We start from the raw sequence: 21453 nt of genomic DNA, 5'->3' as shown, positions 1-21453 counted from the left end.
GTTTTGGTCCTAAATAATCTCAGAAAGATACCACAGGTTGTTGCTGAGATTTTTATGACCTGTATTGAGTCAAACATGCTTGAAACTAGAATATCAACTGTTGCTAAGCTATGTCATTAAGTCTCACAAGTAGAGATGTCCGATGATGGCTTTTTTTGCCGATATCCGATATTGTCCAACTCTTAATTACCGATTCAGATATCAACCGATACCAATATATACAGTCGTGGAATTAACACAATGGTATGCCTAACCCAGAACCCCTTGCAGCACTAGCTCTTCCGGGAGGCTACAATATACACCCCCGCTACCTTCCCCCCACTTCAACCCCGCCCACTTCATTGTTATTTTATTTTCCAATATTTTAGCCTGTGGAAAAAGTTAATGTTGATATTTACCTCAGAAGGCTGCAAATACAAAAGAGGCATTACATTTTTTATTTAAATTTTATTTAACATACCATGGATGTTTTTTCGTTTGTTTTGTGAAAGTTGATTTTGCACTATTAAGTTATATAAGCGTTACTTGTTCCATATTCAGTGTTAAAGCAAATCAGTGTAGCAAACCGAGACATAAATAACGTTTTATTCACACACTTTCTCTTGCTACTTCAAGGCTTGAATGTTTGATTCATTCATTATTGTTATTTTATTACCAAATGTATTATTTGCCTGTGTTTTGATATTTGCCTCAGAAGGCTGAAAATACAAAAGAGGCATTCAATGTTTATTTAAATTGTATTTGATATGCCATTAATATTTTTAAATTATTGTTATCATTATTTGAAACTGGATTTTGCATGTCACTATATATATATAAGCCTTGCTTGTTCAATATTCGATGCAAAACTTGTTTGGGTCCCTATTAAAAGGTTAATTTGTACAACCTTGGCCCGCGGCTTTGTTCAGTTTTAAATTTGGGCCCACTCTGTATTTGACTTTGACACCCCTGCTCCAGTGCGACTTATATATGTTTTTTTCCTTCTTTATTATGCATTTTCAGCAGGTGCGACTTATACTCCGGAGCGACTTATACTCTGAAAAATACGGTAATTTAAAAATATTTTTCAACATATTGAGCAAAAAGGTCTAAAACTACTTAGTATAGTATAAAACTACTTTTTTAAAGTAATCATTTCTTACTTCAAGCATGAAAAAAAAAACCTTGATGTCGAGCGCATATCATGATGTCAAGATAATGGCACCAGCATTTACTTAATTTAAGAATATTTTTCATCATATTGAGCAAAAAGGTCTCGTTTTTTTTCTACCAAGAATAGTGCCCTTGTTATTAATGAGAATATACTTATTTTAAAAAGGTATTTTTGGGTTCATTGAGGTTAGCTAATTAGGGTCCGCCAGGCCCATTGCAAAAGGACTCCAAAGGAGTCCTTTTGCAATGGGCCAAAGGACCCTATTGAAATTGTAAGGTTTTATTCTTTATTATTATTCTTTATTATTCCGCACCTATGCGCTGTAATTTGACCCCGTTAACATGCTTCAAAACTCACTAAATTTGACACACACATCGGGTTGGCAAACCTTCCCAACATATTAAGTAACCAAACCCCAAAAAAAATTCAAAATTGCGCTCTAGCGCCCCCTAGAAAGACAAAAGAAAACAGACAGCTTGTAACTTCCGTTAGCAATGTCGTAGAGACATGAAACAACAACTTCTATGTAGAACTGACTTAGACCTAAATTTCATAATTTTACCTTCTGGGGCAAAAATCAACAGAAAGTTGGTAAAAAACCCTTCAATACAAAATTTTCGTAAAAAATGCAATTTTTGCCTCTTTGAACTGTAATTTGACCCCCTTAAAATGCTTCAAAACTCACCAAACTTGGCACACACATCAAGACTAGCAAAAATTGTGATCTAATGAAAAAACCAAACCCCAAAACTAAAAATTGCGCTCTAGCGCAATTTTGAATAAAACACAGAAAAAACTGCTCCTAGGAAGAAAACACAGACAAAACTGCTTGTAACCTCCGGTAGGAATGTCAGAGAGACATGAAACTGCTCCGGTTTTGTTCAAAGAACCCCTGCGCAAAGTTTCCTAAAAAACGTCATTTTTGCCTCTTTGAGCTGTAATTTGACCCCCTTAAAATGCTTCAAAGTGCAAGTTAAAGCTCTACTATGCAAAGCGAAAGCCATTTATCAACAACATCCAGAAACGCCGATCTGTAATTTGACCCCCTTAACATGCTTCAAAACTCACCAAATTTGACACACACATCGGGTTGGCAAACCTTCCCAACATATTAAGTAACCAAACCCAAAAAATCAAAATTGCGCTCTAGCGCCCCCTAGAAAGACAGACTGCTTGTAACTTCCGTTAGCAATGTCGTAGAGTCATGAAACAAACACTTTTATGTAAAACTGACTTAGACCTACATTTCACAATTTTACCTTCTGGGGCAAAAATCAACAGAAAGTTGGCAAAAACCCCTTCAACACAAAATTTTCGCAAAAAAATGCAATTTTTCCCTCTTTGAATTGTAATTTGACCCCCTTAAAATGCTTCAAAACTCACCAAAATTGGCACACACATCAAGACTAGCAAAAATTGTGATCTAATGAAAAAAACCAAACCCCAAAACTAAAAATTGCGCTCTAGTGCAATTATTTTATAAAACACAGAAAAAAAATGCTTCTAGGAAGAAAACACAGACAAAACTGCTTGTAACCTCCGGTAGGAATGTCAGAGAGACATGAAACTACTCCGGTTTTGTTCAAAGAACCCCTGCGCAAAGTTTCCTAAAAAATGTAATTTTTGCCTCTTTGAGCTGTAATTTGACCCCCTTAAAATGCTTCAAAGTGCAAGTTAAAGCTCTACTATGCAAAGCGAAAGCCATTTATCAACAACATCCAGAAACGCCGATCTGTAATTTGACCCCCTTAACATGCTTCAAAACTCACCAAATTTGACACACACATCGAGTTGGCAAACCTTCCCAACATATTAAGTAACCAAACACAAAAAATCTAAATTGCGCCGTTGCGCCCCCTAGAAAGACAGACTGCTTGTAACTTCCGTTAGCAATGTCGTACAGACATGAAACAAACACCTTTATGTAGAACTGACTTAGACCTACATTTCACAATTTTACCTTCTGGGGCAAAAATAAACAGAAAGTTGGCAAAAACCCCTTCAATACAAAATGTTCGCAAAAAATGCCCTTTTTTCCTCTTTGAACTGTAATTTGACCCCCTTAAAATGCTTCAAAACTCACCAAACTTGCAACACACATCAGGACTGGCAAAAATTGTGATCTAATTAAAAAACCAAACCCCAAAAAGCAAGTTAAAGCTCTACTATGCTTTGCATAGTAGAGTTTTAACTTGCACTTACAGATGTAGCGACAAATTGTAGTTACTGACAGCGGTTTTCTGAATTTTTCTTGAGCCCATGTGGTGATATCCTTTACACACTGATCTCGCTTTTTGATGCAGTACCGACTGAGGGATCGAAGATCCGTAATATCATTGCTTACGTGCAGTGATTTTTCCAGATTCTCTCACCCTTTTGAAGATTTTACAGACCGTAGATGGTGAAATCCCTAAATTCCTTGCAATAGCTGGTTGAGAAATGTTGTTCTTAAACGGTTCCACAATTTTCTCACGCATTAGTTCCCATACTGGTGACCCTCGCCCCATCCTTGCTTGTGAATGACTATGCATTTCATGGAGGCTGCTTTTATACCCAATCATGGCACCCACCTGTTCCCAATTAGCCTGTTCACAGGTGGGATGTTCCAAATAAGTGTTTGATGAGCTTTCCTCAACTTTCTCAGTCTTTTGTGCCACTTGTGCCAGCTTTTTTTAAACATCTTGCAGGCACCAAATTCCAGCTAATATTTGCAAAAAGAAACAAAGTTTTCCAGTTTAGATATGAAATATTTTCTCTTTGCCGTCTATTCAACTGAATATAGGTTGAAAAGGATTTGCAAATCATTGTATTCTGTTTTTATTTACCATTTACACAACGTGCCAACTTCACTGGTGTTGGGTTTTGTATTTTTTACTAAACACCAAACAGCTAATTGTTGTCAACTTCGTCCCCATTCCAAAAGATACCCAATATGTGTGTGTGTGTGTGTGTGTGTGTTTGTGTTGTTTTGCTCAGGTTGCGTTACACAGGCGTGGTGTGCACGTGACCTCAGGACTAGCATACGGAGGGGGGGGGGGGGACCGGAGCGTGCACGTGGCCTTCCCTACCTCACAGCGCTCAGGTGAGAGTAAACACACCTGGAACATTCACGCGTAAACAAGCAAACTTGACCAGGAAGCTTTAATTTAATCATATTTAAAAAACAAAAAAACGATCTTTGGGTCCTTACCTTCAACAGGACAAAGACCACCATTGTCGGTCGCCTCAGCTCTCTGAAACCAGAGTGAAAATGATCAGTAAACGTGTTTGCAGTAAAAAAACAAAAAACACACATTTACTGTTCACCGGTAAATGTTCACCGCCTTCAAGGAACCCCTGCCCAAAGTTTCCTAAAAAATGTCATTTTTGCCTCTTTGAGCTGTAATTTGACCCCCTTAAAATGCTTCAAAGTGCAAGTTAAAGCTCTACTATGCAAAGCGAAAGCCATTTATCAACAACATCCAGAAACACAGATCTGTAATTTGGTCCCCTAAACATGCTTCAAAACTCACCAAATGTTACACACACATCAGGACTGGCAAAAATTGCCATCTAATAAAAAACCAAACCCTAAAAATCTAAATTGCGCTCTAGCGCCCTCTAGGAAAAATCACAGACAAAACTGCTTGTTCTGTTAGGAATGTCGTAGAGACATGAAACAAAACCTCTATGTAGGTCTGACTAAGACCAGGGTTTGAGTCGCGGGGGCAGCAGCCAAAGCGGACCCGACCAACGCTGCTTGCAGCTTTAATTGTATTTGTTCTGGAAAGTCTTGACAATCCAAATTTTCTTGTTCTATTGGCAGGTAATTTTGCTTACGACACATAAAATACCCCCAATTTTTGTATTTTTTTTCTTGTTTTTGAACACTGCCTTTTTGCAGTGTTTTATAGTTTTTGCAACTATAAAATGTTAACATAAAAACTATAACAGACAAAAAATGTTGCATCACAAACGAGCACAAAGGTAGGACAAACATTTGGGACAGGTTTGGGGAGATTTTGACAAGGTGGGGCGGGGGGCTGGTTTTAAATAACAACAAGTCAATAATATAAAAATTGTAATAACACGTTAATAACACAAAAACTATAAAATGTTAACATAAAAACTATAATAAATAGACAACAAATGTTGCATCAAAAACCAGCACAAAGGTAGCGCAAACATTAGAGACAGGTTTAGGGAAACTGACTTAAAGGTGTGGGGCTGGTTATGAATAATATTACATTAATAACATAAAAAAAACTACAATAATACGTTAACATAGAACACTTCTCAATTTTTGAATTGATTATTATTATTATTTTTAAAATGTTAACATAAAAACTATAATAAATAGACCAAAAATGTTGTCTAAGACACTAGTGGAAATAAATCATTAAAACAAATTCATAGGCGTTTTTTAGGCTAACAGTTTTTGTAACCTGTACAAAAACTTTTTTTTAATGTTAGCGTTTTTTAGGCTAACAGTTTTGGTCCCACAGGGAAATGCTGAACATGCACAATGTCAAGCAACAGGAATGCCTTTGTCACATTGAACTCAACAGTTTTACTATTTATCCCAACATCCACTCTACAAGCTGATACAATCAATGCTGGTACTGGGACTTTGCGGGATTTAAATACTCAATTGTTTATGGCAGGGGTAGAGAACCTATGGCTCTAGAGCCAGATGTGGCTCTTTTGATGACTGCATCTGGCTCTCAGATAAATCTTAGCTGACATTGCTTAATTTCGCTGGTAATCACAGTGCTAAAACTAACGTGCAAAATATACAACATTCTCATGCATTTAAATCCATCCATCCGTTTTCTACCGCACCTGTTCAAAAAGTCGCATTAATGGTAAGAAGTATTTTATGTCACAATGTGGGGTCGCAGCTTGCTGCAGGGTTGTTCTCCCAGGAAGGCAGACGGACTACTCGGGACATGGCATTTAGGTAAAAACATGATTTCATTTAAACTAAGAAGAGATACAAACAAAAATCGCTCACAGTGGGGGCACAACTTGGGCTAAGGAACAAAGCTAACGCATAAACAGACTATGAACATAAATCAAACAAAACTTACTTGGCATGGCATGAAGCAAGTCAGCACAGAGCAAGAAAAGATCACATTGACGCCAGGGCGACTGACTGGCAAAGACGAGCTTAAATACTGCCTCTGACTAGTGCTCGGGAAGCAGGTGAGCGGGCATTTTGTCCACCAGAGACAGGTGGACAAAATGAGTAACCAAGGAAACAAGACAAGGGAGTGGAAAAACAGGAACTTAAAGAGTCCAAAGGACAAACAGCACATGGCCAAACAAAAACATGATCAACAGACATGACATTTGATTTATTACTGGTTAGCTTCAGAATAACAATGTTATTAAAAATAATAAGAGACTTATTATACTCTGAAAATGTTGGTCTTACTTAAAAATGCACACATTTAGTTGTATTCAGTGTTAAATAATATGATATGGCTCTCACGGAAATACATATTGAAATATTTGGCTTTCATGGCTCTCACAGCCAAAAAGGTTCCCGACCCCTGGTTTATGGGGAACACTTCAGATCTGAGCTAGAATTGTCGGTCAACAGTAAAGTGAAATCCGATTTTTAATAGATTTTTCCTTGAAACTTTAGGAAACATTATTCCTTTCTGCCTTTGCCCCCTCCCTTGAAATATGGAAGGAACTAAAAAAAGTAGACGTTAGCTCACGAGCGTTGTCGGAGCTGATAAGGCTTCAGCTGTCCAGACTGTTATTTGCGGTGGTCTGTTCCAACACTTAGCGCACACTTACACTGTTTTTCCACCTTCGCGCCGCGATAAGACGCACGCCTTCCTGAGTCCTAACAGTGGCTCCCCAGTCCTGCTTTTGTTTCTCAAAGTCATCCGGTAATCCGTCCATTAGTTTTAAGAGAAGTTACGCTCCCCCCGGGTGTATTCACGTGGTCGGCCTTTAGGGAATGCTGCAGTTTTCCATGTCAACAAAGCAAAGCATGCCTGATAGACAGTGCTCAAAAGCAAGGCTCCGCTTTCCAAAATGTGCAAGCTTGATGGTAATTTACATTGAATATGCCATAATAGTGTTATACGGTATACTGGCAGGGTTCTTGAGGGTGCATGGGAGTTTGCCCAACCAGTCTACATGTGCTTTGTGGACTTGGAGAAGGCATTCGACCGTGTCCCTCGGGAAGTCCTGTGGGGAGTGCTCAGAGAGTATGGGGTATCGGACTGTCTTATTGTGGCGGTCCGCTCCCTGTACGATCGGTGCCAGAGCTTGGTCCGCATTGCCGGCACGTTTCCAGTGAGGGTTGGACTCCGCCAAGGCTGTCCTTTGTCACCGATTCTGTTTATAACTTTTATGGACAGAATTTCTAGGCGCAGTCAAGGCGTTGAGGGGTTCCGGTTTGGTGGCCGCGGGATTAGGTGTCTGATGTGGTCCTGATGGCTTCATCTGGCGAAGCTCTTCAGCTCTCACTGGATTGGTTCACAGCAGAGTGTGAAGCGACCGGAATGAGAATCGGCACCTCCAAGTCTGAGTCCATGGTTCTCGCCCGGAAAAGGGTGGAGTGCCATCTCCAGCCGGGTTGGGGAGGAGATTCTGCCCCAAGTGGAGGAGTTCAAGTACCTGGGAGTCTTGCTCACGAGTGGGGGAAGAGTGGATCGTGAGATCGACAGGCGGATCGGTGCGGCGTCTTCAGTAATGCGGACATTGTATCGATCCGTTGTGGTGAAGAAAGACCTGAGCCGGAAGGCAAAGCTCTCAATTTACCGGTCGATCTACGTTCCCATCCTCACCTATGGTCATGAGCTTTGGGTCATGACCGAAAGGACAAGATCACGGGTACAAGCGGCCGAAATGAGTTTCCTCCGCCGGTTGGCGGGGCTCTCCCTTAGAGATAGGGTGAGAAGCTCTGCCATCCGGGAGGAGCTCAAAGTAAAGCTGCTCCTCCACATCGAGAGGAGCCAGATGAGGTGGCTCGGTCATCTGGTCAGGATGCCACCCGAACGCCTCCCTAGGGAGGTGTTTAGGGCACTTCCAACCGCTAAGAGGCCACGGGGAAGACCCAGGACACGTTGGGAAGACTATGTCTCCCGACTGGCCTGGGAACGCTTCGGGATCCCCCGGGAAGAGCTAGACAAAGTGGCTGGGGAAAGAGAAGTGTGGGCTTCCCTGCTTAGGCTACTGCCCCCGCGACCCGACCTCGGATAAGCGTAAGATGATGGATGGACGGTATACTGGTATATAGTACCGTGATACTAATGATTAGGGCTGCGAATCTTTGGGTGTCCCACGATTCGATTCAATATCGATTCTTGGAGTCGCAATTCGATTATATATCGATTTTTTTGATTCAACTCGATTCTCGATTCAAAAACAATATTTTTCCCATTGAAAAGGATTCTGTATTCATTCAATGCATAGGATTTCAGCAAGATCTACCCCAGTCTGCTGATATGCTAGCATAGTAGATTTTTTTTAAAAAGCTTTTATAATATCAACTGATTGCAATAATGTAAATTTGTTTTAACTATTAAACGAACCAAAAATATGACTTATTTTATCTTTGTGAAAACATTGGACACAGTGTGTTGTCAACCTTATGAGATGCGATGCAAGTGTAAGCCACTGTGACACTATTGATTTTTTTATAAATGTCTAATGATAATGTCAATGAGAGATTTTTAATCACTGCTATGCTGAAATTATAACTAATATTGATACTGTTGTTGATAATATTCATTTTTGTTTCACTACTTTTGGTTTGTTCTGTGTCGTGTTTGTGTCTCCTTTCAATTGCTCTGTTTATTGCAGTTCTGAGTGTTGCTGGGTCAGGTTTGGTTTTGGAATTGGATTGCATTGTTATGGTATTGCTGTGTATTGTTTTGTTGGATTGATTAAAAAAAAAAAAAAAAAATCGAATCGTTTTTTTTTCCTACTCCCCTACTAATGATTCATATTCGGTACTATACCGCCTCTAAAAAGTACCAGTCATCGGCGGTCACTCCAACGAGTATGACGATCCTCCTGGTAGGAGGGTATCCCTTTATGAAGGATGCCTGTGCTGGACTTTGTTTAACGTGGGGAGACTGGTGCACGGACAGTCACCACACGATCCTTGACATATCCGGGCCAGGGTCCAGTGGCATGGAGTCCAAGACTGGGGACCCTTTTCATCCGCCATCCCAGCTGTTGTGACACTTCGTGGGGTTAGCAGTTATCCTCTGCCTGTTCCACCGTTGAGGTCTTGGGTTGTTAAAGGCCTACTGAAATGAGATTTTCTTATTTAAACGGGGATAGCAGGTCCATTCTATGTGTCATACTTGATCATTTCGCGATATTGCCATATTTTTGCTGAAAGGATTTAGTAGAGAACATCGACGATAAATTTAGCAACTTTTGGTCGTTAATAAAAAAGCCTTGCCTGTACCGGGAGTAGCAGACGATGACGTCACAGGTGTGAGGGCTCCTCACATCCTCACATTGTTTACAATCATGGCCACCAGCAGCGAGAGCGATTCGGACCGAGAAAGCAACGATTTCCCCCATTAATTTGAGCGAGGATGAAAGATTTGTGGATGAGGAAAGTGAGAAGGAAGGACTATAAAAAAAAAAAAAAAAAAAGACTATACGGTGGGCTCCCACTTTTTTCGCTAGCGATTTAGATGTTATGAGACAAATTTACTAGGATAATTCTGGAAAATCCCTTATCTGCTTATTGTGTTACTAGTGTTTTAGTGAGATTATATGGTCGTACCTGTACAACCTGAAGGTCGGCCCCGCACCTTTCTTCAGCACCAGTCGAGGGTGGTGGCGATGCCCATCTGTGCCCTTCGCAAGGGACCCTCTTCGAAACACGATCTTTCGAAATGATCGCTGCATAATACACTGTACTTTGTGTGTGTGGTCCAATCCAACCGTGTTCGCTTGACCGCTCTGTTCCATAGTAAAGCTACACCGTCATCTTTCGGGAATGTAAACAATGAAACACCGGCTGTGTTTGTGTTGCTAAAGACGGCCGCAATACACTGCTTCCCACCAACAGCTTTCTTCTTTGATGTCTTTATTATTCATTGAACAAATTGCAAAAGATTCAGCAACATAGATGTCCAGAATACTGTGAGATTATGTGATGAAAAGAGACGACTTATAGCTGGGAACGGTGCTGGAACAAAATGTACTCTACAATGGTGACGTCACGTGCACGCGTTATCATACCGCCACGTTTCAGCAGGATACTTTGGCGCGAAATTTAAAATTGCAATATAGTAAACTAAAAAGGCCGTATTGGCATGTGTTGCAATGTTAATATTTCATCATTGATATATAAACTATCAGACTGCGTGGTCGGTAGTCGTGGGTTTCAGTAGGCCTAAAATATTTCTGTGTAAATCTCTCATTTTGCAACATATATATCTGCGCCTTATAGGCTGATGTGAATATGTTTTCCTTCAAACATTTAGTGCAGTGGTTCTCAAATGGGGGTACGCGTACCCCTGGGGGTACTTGAAGGTATGCCAAGGGGTACATGAGATTTTTTTTAAATATTCTAAAAATAGCAACAATTTAAAAATCCTTTATGAATATCTTTAGCAAAATATGAATGTTAGTTCATAAACTGTGAAAAAAAATACAACAATGCAATATTAAGTGTTGACAGTTAGATTTTTTTGTGGACATGTTTCGTAAATATTGATAAAGATTAATTTTTTTGTGAAGAAAAGTTTAGAATGAAGTTGATGAATCCAGATGGATCTCTATTACAATCCCCAAAGAGGGCACTTTAAGTCGATGATTACTTCTATGTGTAGAAATCTTTATTCATAATTAATTCAACACGTTTTTAATTTTACACATATATATATATATATATATACATATATATATATATATATATATATATATATATATATATATATATATATATATATATATATATATATATATATATATATATATATATATATTTTTTTTTTTTTTTCGAATAGTTCAAGAAAGATCACTACAAATGAGCAATATTTTGCACTGTTATACAATTTAATAAATCAGAAACTGATGACATAGTGCTGTATTTTACTTCTTTATCTCTTTTTTTCAACCAAAAAAGCTTTGCTCTGATTAGGGGGTACTTGAATTAAAACATTTTCGAAGGGGGTACATCACTGAAAAAAGGTTGAGAACCACTGATTTAGTTAGTGTGCTCTATAGCCCGGAAAATACGGTGTATCACTTTAAATATATTGTCCGAAGAAAAACACATCTTTCCAAATTACTTTTGATGATCAATTCCTACATTATTTTTTTAACATTTTTTATTTATGGAAAAAAGTTACATTTTTTACTTGCAAAGCATGGAGATACATGATTTTCGCAGTACTGCAACAAAAAAAAAACAATTGTAATAAGTTTTGACTGTCATTGTTTCTCAAATTAATGGATAAATATATATTTTTTGGGGTTACAGCTATAATTTATTCACCTTTCTCGCCACACTTGTCCTGGCTTCTTTGTTTGCTTATGCAACAATTTAAGTGAGTATCGCCTGTCTCTATTCTATGCTAAGTGGTAGCCTTAGCTCATACTTGCCAACCCTACCGAATTTCAGTGCCTCTCCCGAAAATCTCCCGGGACAATCATTCTCCCGATTTCCAGCTGGACATGAGTGAGGACAGCCGGTCGTCACGTCCTCCATATAAACAGCGTGCCGGCCCAGTCATGTTATAACATCTACGGCAGGTGTGTCCAAAGTGCGGCCCGAGGGCCATTTGTGGCCCCCAGCTAATTTGTTAATGGTCCCTGGCCCATTCTAAAAAATACTAGAATAAAAATTTAAAACATAAAAAAGTGTAATAAAAGAGTAAACAGCGACATGTAAGAAGAAAAAGTTGCAATGTTGACACTAATAACACAAAGCTGCCATGCGGACTGTTACTGACCTGCTGAAGGCTCCAATTACTTCACTGGAACAATTACACTTTCAAATATTTTGGGGGGATAACATAGCATATTTTGTCAAGTATATATATATATATATATAGCAAGAATTCACTGAAAGTCAAGTATTTGTATATGTATATACATATATTATAAAATAAATATATATAGCTAGAATTCACTGAAAGTCAAGTACATATATATATATATATATATATATATATATATATATGTATTATAAAATATATATATAGCTAGAATTCACTGAAAGTCAAGTATATATATATATAAATATATATATATATATGTATTATAAAATATATAGAGCTAGAATTCACTGAAAGTATATATATATATGTATGTATTATAAAATATATATAGCTAGAATTCACTGAAAGTCAAGTATTTATATATATATATATATATATATATATATAGCTAGAATTCACTGAAAGTATATATATATATATATATATATATATATATATATATAAATATATATATATGTATTATAAAATATATATAGATAGAATTCACCGAAAGTATATATATATATATATATATATATATATATATATATATATATATATATAATATATAAATAAATATATATATATATATGTATTATAAAATATGTATAGCTAGAATTCACTGAAAGTCACGTATTTATATATATATATATATATATATATATATATATATATAAATACGTGACTTTCAGTGAATTCTAGCTATATATATTTTATAATACATATATATATATGTATATTATGCTATATATATATATATATAGCCAGAATTCACTGAAAGTCAAGTATTTGTGTATATATATATATATATATAAAATAAAATATATATAGCTAGAATTCACTGAAAGTATATATATGTATATATATATATATATTATAAAAAATATATAGCTAGAATTCACTGGAAGTCAAGTATTTATATCCCATCCATCCATTTTCTACCGCTTATTCCCTTTTGGGGTCGCGGGGGGCGCTGGCGCCTATCTCAGCTACAATCGGGCGGAAGGCGGGGTACACCCTGGACAAGTCGCCACCTCATCGCAGGGCCAACACAGATGGACAGACAACATTCACACTCACATTCACACACTAGGGCCAATTTAGTGTTGCCAATCAACCTATCCCCAGGTGCATGTCTTTGGAGGAGGGAGGAAGCCGGAGTACCCGGAGGGAACCCACGCATTCACGGGGAGAACATGCAAACTCCACACAGAAAGATCCCGAGCCTGGATTTGAACCCAGGACTGCAGGAACTTCGTATTGTGAGGCAGACGCACTAACCCCTCTGCCACCGTGAAGCCCAAGTATTTATATATATATATATAAATACTTGACTTTATATATATATAGAATAGAATAGAATAGAATAGAAAGTACTTTATTGATCCCTGGGGGAAATTCAGCACCACAGTTGGCTCACAATAAACAATAATAATAATAAATAATATATGACATATATTACACATAATATATAATATATGAATAATATAAATATATTTTACATATATTCTACATTTAAGTGGTGTCAAGAAGGAACATATGCATTATACAGTCTGATATATATATATATATATATAAGAAATACTTGAATTTCAGTGAATTCTAGCTATAAATATACTCCCCCCTCAATCCCCAATCTCCCGAATTCGAAGGTCTCAAGGTTGGCAAGTATGCCTGAGCTTCCAGTGCGATCGGCACATTTTTCCGTCAGCTTGTTTCCTGTTTTTTGTACCTCCTTGATTTCTCAAGAATAAATCATGTTCCTACCTGCAAGTCCTGTACGGAGTGGTCTGTTTGCATCCCGGGGGAACGAACCTCGCAGCAAGCTGTGACACCCCCCCCCCCCGACTGTAACAGTTTGATTTATGTATAATTTTCTTATCTTATTAATCCAAAGACTAATTTGAAAGAAAAGCCCCGTTTGCTGTATTGAGGAGGAAAAGCAAACAACAATGCACTGAAAGCACATGCAGTATTTTCCATGTCACTCGTGATACTGATGGGCGAAATGATTTTTTTGGCATCAAGTAGAATAGGAATAATCCATAAAGCCACAATGCAATTCCACATTTGAAGCCCAAACAGGATCTGTACTGCCCTGCGGGGGAGGTTGAAGCAGGATGATTTGATCTGTGACATGCAGGCATCACAACCTGATCCATTCACCATGAAATATTCAACGCGGTGTGTTTGTCTCCCATATGGACAACATGACTTAATCATGGAACATAAACGTTCGATAATGCCGCGCGCAGATGACACGACAAGACGGCGACTGTTGTGTTCCTGATCTCCAGGCTGACAATAGGCGGACTCTCCCGCACTTCCACGTGTGTTTTTGTCCGGGCGGCGGGCGAACAAAACAAGCCTGTGGACGGTCGCCAGGGAACCGGCAATCATTGGATCTCCTCGCCGTGATCTCTCGAGGAGCAACACGCTGTGACGTCGGCGCAGCGATAAACAAAAACAGACGCCTCTCTTCTTGCCAGGCCTTTTCTTGTTAAAGGATGACAAACAAATGTAGCAGCTATTTTGGCGTTGGTCTATATCAAAACAAAACCTCCTTATCTACGTATGCCAAGGGAGTAGGTTTGATCTTGAGATTGGTGGGGACACAAAAGTGCTCCAAGGCAGCACTCTGAAAGTTTACTTTTTTTTTTTTACATTAGCAATCATAATTTCACGTCATGCAGATGTTATAGGGTAAAGCAACTAAAATGTAAGTAAAGGAGACAACTTGGAAGAGTTCTCATCTTTACTCTTTAGTGTAGGGCTGTAGTGCAACTGTGCATCATACTGTCAATTAACATAGCCTACTGTCAACATCAGAAATACATTCATGCAATACAACATTGTAAATAAACATAAATGAACTCTAATAATCTTTTACCCAACTTGTGTTTGAATCACTCACAATTTTCCCCTTCATCTACTTCTTTCTATTGCTGCTTTTGTACTGTAAATATGTTTGTCACTAATACTCAAATTCAAGCAGATTAGTGTCCACTGGTTGTTCCTATTTGAAAGAGCCAAACATGTCACAGAAATGAACTGCCGGCAAAAAATATGTTGCTGCATGACAGATACATTAAGGACAATGACCATAGAGCTTGATGGTACAGTTACTGCCTGAGCAAAAAGGCTTTTACTAAATATGAATATTACTTCATATTAATGAAATATATTTTAGCATTGTAAAATCACATGATCATCTAGTGAGGGTTTATTGTATTTCCACCACTTTGGTATTTTCAAACCGTTGCTCACTTCTACACAAATACATGAAACAAAAAAAATAATTTCAAAAATAAAACAGAAAGGTGAAATCCGGCGATCTGATTGGCTGTTAACCGTGGTTTAAATATTCTAAAGCAGGGGCGCTCACACTTTTTCTGCAGGCGAGCTACTTTTCAATTGACCAAGTCGATGAGATCTACCTCATTCCTATTTATAATTTATATTTATTTATGAAAGAGACATTTTTGTTAACAAGTTAATGGTGTTTAATGATAATACAAGCATGTTTAACACACATAGATTCCTTTCTTTCATGGAGACAAGAATATAAGTTGGTGTATTTGATTCTGATGACTTGCATTGATTGGAATTAGACAGTGGTGCTGATAACGTCCGCATTTTCAAATGGAGGGAAAAAAAAGTCCTCCTTTCTGTCCAATACCACATGAAAGTGGTTGGATTTGGCATCTCATTTGTCCAACTTGCATACTCGTTTTTAAACACTTTGTTATGAGAGTAGCATATTTGTGTGGCCCTTTAATGTCTGGCAGCAAGTGAGTGACGTCAGTGAGTGTGCGGGTGGGCAAGCAAGTGAGAAAGCGGTCGCTGAGGGCGGGGGAGAAATACATTGGCATCAAACTCCGTAGCTTGCTAGCTTGTGCACGCTAGCTTTCTGAGACTCTTATTTTGTTAGCACAGGCAGGATGAAACAGGTCTTTTATGTGAAGACAGGAACTGTGCAGTCGGTCTTTAGAGTTTTGACAGTAGGTACGGAGTCTCTAGAAATAAAATGTGTTTCTCTGCGTCCTCCCTGTTAGTGATTTTTTTCTTAAATATGAGCTTGCAGCAGCCAGCGTCATCTCACAAGATCCTCGGGTGCCGAGAATGTCAAACAACTGACGAAAGTGAAGTCTTGGTATGATTGATGATTGCTAATTTTTATGTATATTTTTTAATGCCTGGCTTGAGATCGACTGACACACCCTCCGAGATCGACCAGTCGATCGCGATCGACGTAATGGGCACCCCTGTTCTAAAGCCTTATCACAGCGTAGGCTATCACTCCGCCTCAGGCACGCATGACTGGTATGAATGGAAGTTGTTGTCATGTATCCATGACAACGGACTGTTGCAGTCCGTAGTAAAAGACAGCTGATGTTTTTAGGATGTTAAAAAACGGACTAAAGTAGTTGAATTCACATGTTTTAAGGTTAACTTTCACCTCCGGGGAGGGTTAACAATGGTAGAGGGGACTGAGCATTGACTTTCACTTGGAAAAAAGCGGAGGAAAAGACCAAATGCAGTGCTAATTTGGAGCTAACGTCTGGATAGGTGGGACTATTTTTCCCACAGTGAGGCTATTTTATTGGATAATATGTATTTCTGGTTGAATAAAACTACATTAAATTGATTGAGAATTCCTATTTCATAATGCCTTTATTTGTAACCGTTTTATAAAAGCAATATATCACTCCAGTCCATGGTATATGCTCATTATAGCACTCTAAGGGTCATGACTGGAGTGATATATTGTTGAATTATTCAATATTGTTGAGCCTCTATACACCCTTGAAGTATGTTAGATGCACTATGGACTGGATTCTCACTTATATGTTGGATCCACTAAGGACTGGACTCTCACTATTATGCTAGATCCACTATGGACTGGACATTCACTATTATGTTAGATCCACTATGGACTGGAGTCTCACTATTATGTTAGATCCACTATGGACTGGACTCTCACTATTATGCTAGATCCACTATGGACTGGACATTCACTATTATGTTAGATCCACTATGGACTGGAGTCTCACTATTTTGTTAGATCCACTATGGACTGGAGTCTCACTATTTTGTTGGATCCACTATGGACTGGACACTCACTATTATGTTAGATCCACTATGGACTGGATTCTCACTATTATGTTAGATCCACTATGGACTGGACTCTCACACTATTATGTTAGATCCACTATGGACTGGACTCTCACACTATTATGTTATATCCACTATGGACTGGACTCTCACACTATTATGTTAGATCCACTTTGGACTGGATTCTCACTATAATGTTAGAGCCACTATGGAATGGACTTTCACTATTATGTTAGAGCCACTATGGACTGAACTCTCATTATTTTGTTAGATCCACTTTGGACTGGACTCTCATTGTTTTGTTAGATCCACTTTGGACTGGACTCTCATTGTTTTATTAGATCCACTTTGGACTGGACTCTCACTATTATGTTAGATCCACTATGGACTGGACTCTCAATATTATGTTAGATCCATTATGGACTGGACTCTCAATATTATGTTAGATCCATTATGGACTGGACTCTCACACTATTATGTTAGATCCACTATGGACTGGACTCTCACACTATTATGTTAGATCCACTATGGACTGGACTCTCACTATTATGTTAGATGCACTATGAACTGGACTCTCACTATTATGTTGGATCCATTATGGACTGGACTCTCACTATTATGTTAGAGCCACTATGGACTGGACTCTCACTATTATGTTAGAGCCACTATGGACTGGACTCTCACTATTATGCTCGAGCCACTATGGACTGGACTCTCACTATTTTGTTAGCTCCACTTTGGACTGGACTCTCACTATTATGTTAGATCCACTATGGACTGGACACTCACTATTATGTTAGATCCACTATGGACTGGACACTCACTATTTGTGTTGGATCCACTATGAACTGGACCCTCACTATTATGCTAAAGCCACTATGGACTGGACTTTCACAATATTATGTCCAACCCACTCGACGTCCATTGCATCCGGTCTCCCCTAGAGGGGGGGTGAGAGGTTACCCACATCCGCGGTCCCCTCCAAGGTTTCCCATAGTCATTCTCTTCAACGTCCCACTGGGTTGGGATTTTTTCCTTGCCTTTATGTGGGCGCTGAACCGCGGATGTCTTTGTGGCTTGTGCAGCCCTTTGAGACACTTGTGATTTAGGGCTATATAAATAAACATTGATTGATTATTGTGGTCCGGAAAATATGGTAAATAAGCAAGACCAAGTAAAAGACATGTTTGTGTTCCATTTCTAAAGCAGCCATACTCATGCAGGTGCTAACATATGAGGAGGGGCTTGGGAATTATTATTTTTTTTCTCCTCACGCAGCAGATTTTTGACAGCTGTAACACCGTGAACACCAATTGTTCACGTAGGCGTCGGGTTTCCCCTCCTTCCTTTGGCGAGGACTCCCCCCAAGCGCAGTAGACGGGGGTAACAAGGACCCGTTGATGCAACGGACGCCGTGTTGTACCGTGATTTTAAAGACCGCTTTTACGTCACCGCTCCTGTTGAGCTGTGTGACCTTGCAGGGTGGAGACGCCACTTCCTCTTAGGCCAAATGTGTTTGTGTGTAATAACTCCCATGCCTGGTTTGTTCTTGCTTTCTCCCAAACGTGGTGACACAGCAAAAACAGACACCTGGCTTAAACCGAAATCTGGCAACAGTCGGGCGGGCGTTTGAGCGAGGTAGCCCACCCAGGAGTCTTCACACTCACACACACGGGACGGGACTTTGGGACCGAACATTTTAAAGCCAAACAAGACCCCCATTAAGCTTCCAGAAAAAGGTGGTCTGCTCCTTTTTTTTTTTTTTACGAGCGTTATTCTACCCTTCTGGGTGCTCTCAGAGGGTCTTTGTCATTTGCTGACCCCCACATAAGACTAGACCTTTCTGGTTCGGGTTTCACTGCCGACCTAAACCCTGTCAGTCAAGGCCCACAGACCCGTGTGGGTTGCAGAAACCATCAGCCGAAATTCTGGTTTGTGAGGCCAGCGTTGCGGACATGATTGCTCATTATTGCTCATGCATGAGAAACCAAACTTGGGAAGGAATAACATAGAAAAAAAAATCTACAAAGTCAAAGCCCGGGCTAATTTTGCAACCATATAACCTAAAGTAGGGGTCCAACAATTAACTGATAGATCGATCCATATTTCTAAGATAAAAGAAAATCAGTCTGCGCTCGGCTAGGTATATACATATTTATTTACAAACCCCGTTTCCATATGAGTTGGGAAATTGTGTTAGATGTAAATATAAACGGAATACAATGATTTGCAAATCCTTTTCAACCCATAATCAGTTGAATATGCTACCAAATAATCATTATCTTTACAATTTAATGCCAGCAACACGTGACAAAGAAGTTGGGAAAGGTGGCAATAAATACTGACAAAGTTGAGGAATGCTCAAACACTTATTTGGAACATCCCACAGGTGTGCAGGCTGATTGGGAACAGGTGGGTGCCATGATTGGGTATAAAAGCAGCTTCCATGAAATGCTAAGTAATTCACAAACAAGGATGGGGCGAGGGCCACCACTTTGTAAGCAAAGTGTCGAACAGTTTTGGAACATTTCTCAACGAGCTATTGCAAGGAATTTAGGGATTTTACCATCTACGGTCCGTAAAATCATCAAAAGGTTCAGAGAATCTGGAGAAATCACTGCACGTGGTACTGCATCAAAAACAGACATCAGTGTGTAAAAGATATCACCACGTGAGCTCAGGAACACTTCATAAAACCACTGTCAGTAACTACAGTTGGTCCCTACTCTACTATGCAAAGCCAAACCTAAATATCAACAGCGCCCAGAAACGCCGCCCGCTTCGCTGGGCCTGAGCTCATCTAAAATAAACTGATGCAAAGTGGAAAAGTGTCCTGTGGTCTGACGAGTCCACATTTCCAATTATATTTGGAAACTGTGGACGTGGTGTCCTCCGGAACATAAATGAAAATGTATGGTATGGGGGTGCATTAGTGCCCAAGGCATGGGTAACTTACACATCTGTGAAGGCACCATTAATGCTGAAAGGTACATACAGGTTTTGGAACAACATATGTTGTCATCCAAGCAATGTTATCATGGATGCCCCTGCTTATTTCAGCAAGACAATGCCAAGCCACGTGTTACAACAGCGTGGCTTCGCAGTAAAAGAGTGCGGGTACTTTCCTGGCCCGCCTGCAGTCCAGACATGTCTCCCATCGAAAATGTGTGGCGCATTATGAAGCGTAAAATACGACAGCGGAGACCCCGGACTGTTGACCGACTGAAGCTCTACATAAAACAAGAATGGGAAAGAATTTCACTTTCAAAGCTTCAACAATTAGTTTCCTCAGTTCCCAAGCGTTTATTGAGTGTTGTTAAAAGAAAAGGTGATGTAACACAGTGGTGAACATGCCCTTTCCCAACTACTTTGGCACATGTTGCAGCCATGAAATTCTAAGTTAATTATTATTTGCAGAAAAAAAATAAAGTTTATGAGTTTGAACATCAAATATGTTGTCTTTGTAGCATATTCAACTGAATATGGGTTGAAAATGATTTACAAATCATTGTATTCCGTTTATATTTACATCTTACACAATTTCCCAACTCATATGGAAACGGGGTTTGTATATAAACACACATATATTTGCGCACACACACAAAAAATAGCCACTCTTTGCTCTGATGATCGCTTTGCACACTTTTTGCACATGTCAGGTGACTACCTCTTGACGCTCATCAAGAGAATGCCAAGAGTGTGCAAAAAAGTATCAATCAATCAATGTTTATTTATATAGCCCTAAAACACAAGCGTCTCAAAGGGCTGCACAAGCTACAACGACATCATCGGTTCAGAGCCCACAAAAGGGCAAGGAAAAACTCACAACCCAGTGGGACGTAAATGTGAATTACTATGACCCACTCGCCCACCCATATATATATATATATATATATATATATACATATACACACACACAAACACACACACTGCGATGAGGTGGCGACTTGTCCAGGGTGTACTCCACCTTCCACCCAAATGGAGCTGAGATAGGCACCAGCGCCCCCCGCGACCCCAAAGGGAATAAGCGGTAGAACATGGATGGATATATATATATATATATATATATATATATATATATATATATATATATATATATATATATATATATATATATATATATATATATATATATATATATATATATATATATATACATACATAAATACAAGCAACAAACAAGATCACATTTGCGGCTTTCACAATAAAATGGCTGTGCGTTACATCCTG

The 21453-nt window shown here is 39.1% G+C and overlaps 1 protein-coding gene across 5 annotated transcripts in view; it reads right to left on the bottom strand.

Moving 5' to 3' along the window:
- arhgef28a (Rho guanine nucleotide exchange factor (GEF) 28a) overlaps positions 1–21453 on the bottom strand; it is a 161980-nt gene that overhangs the window by 135635 nt on the left and 4892 nt on the right. For all 5 annotated transcript variants that reach the window (XM_061908051.1, XM_061908054.1, XM_061908053.1 and 2 more), the window contains exon 3: positions 4344–4386. In XM_061908051.1, coding sequence (XP_061764035.1) covers positions 4344–4386 — 43 coding nt within the window. The remainder of the gene's footprint in view (positions 1–4343; positions 4387–21453) is intronic.

The sequence above is a fragment of the Nerophis ophidion genome, linkage group LG08, assembly GCF_033978795.1.
Source record: "Nerophis ophidion isolate RoL-2023_Sa linkage group LG08, RoL_Noph_v1.0, whole genome shotgun sequence".
Lineage (NCBI taxonomy): Eukaryota > Metazoa > Chordata > Actinopteri > Syngnathiformes > Syngnathidae > Nerophis > Nerophis ophidion.
The sequence above is the reverse complement of the archived record's forward strand: the minus strand, read 5'-3'. Positions and strand labels throughout refer to the sequence as shown.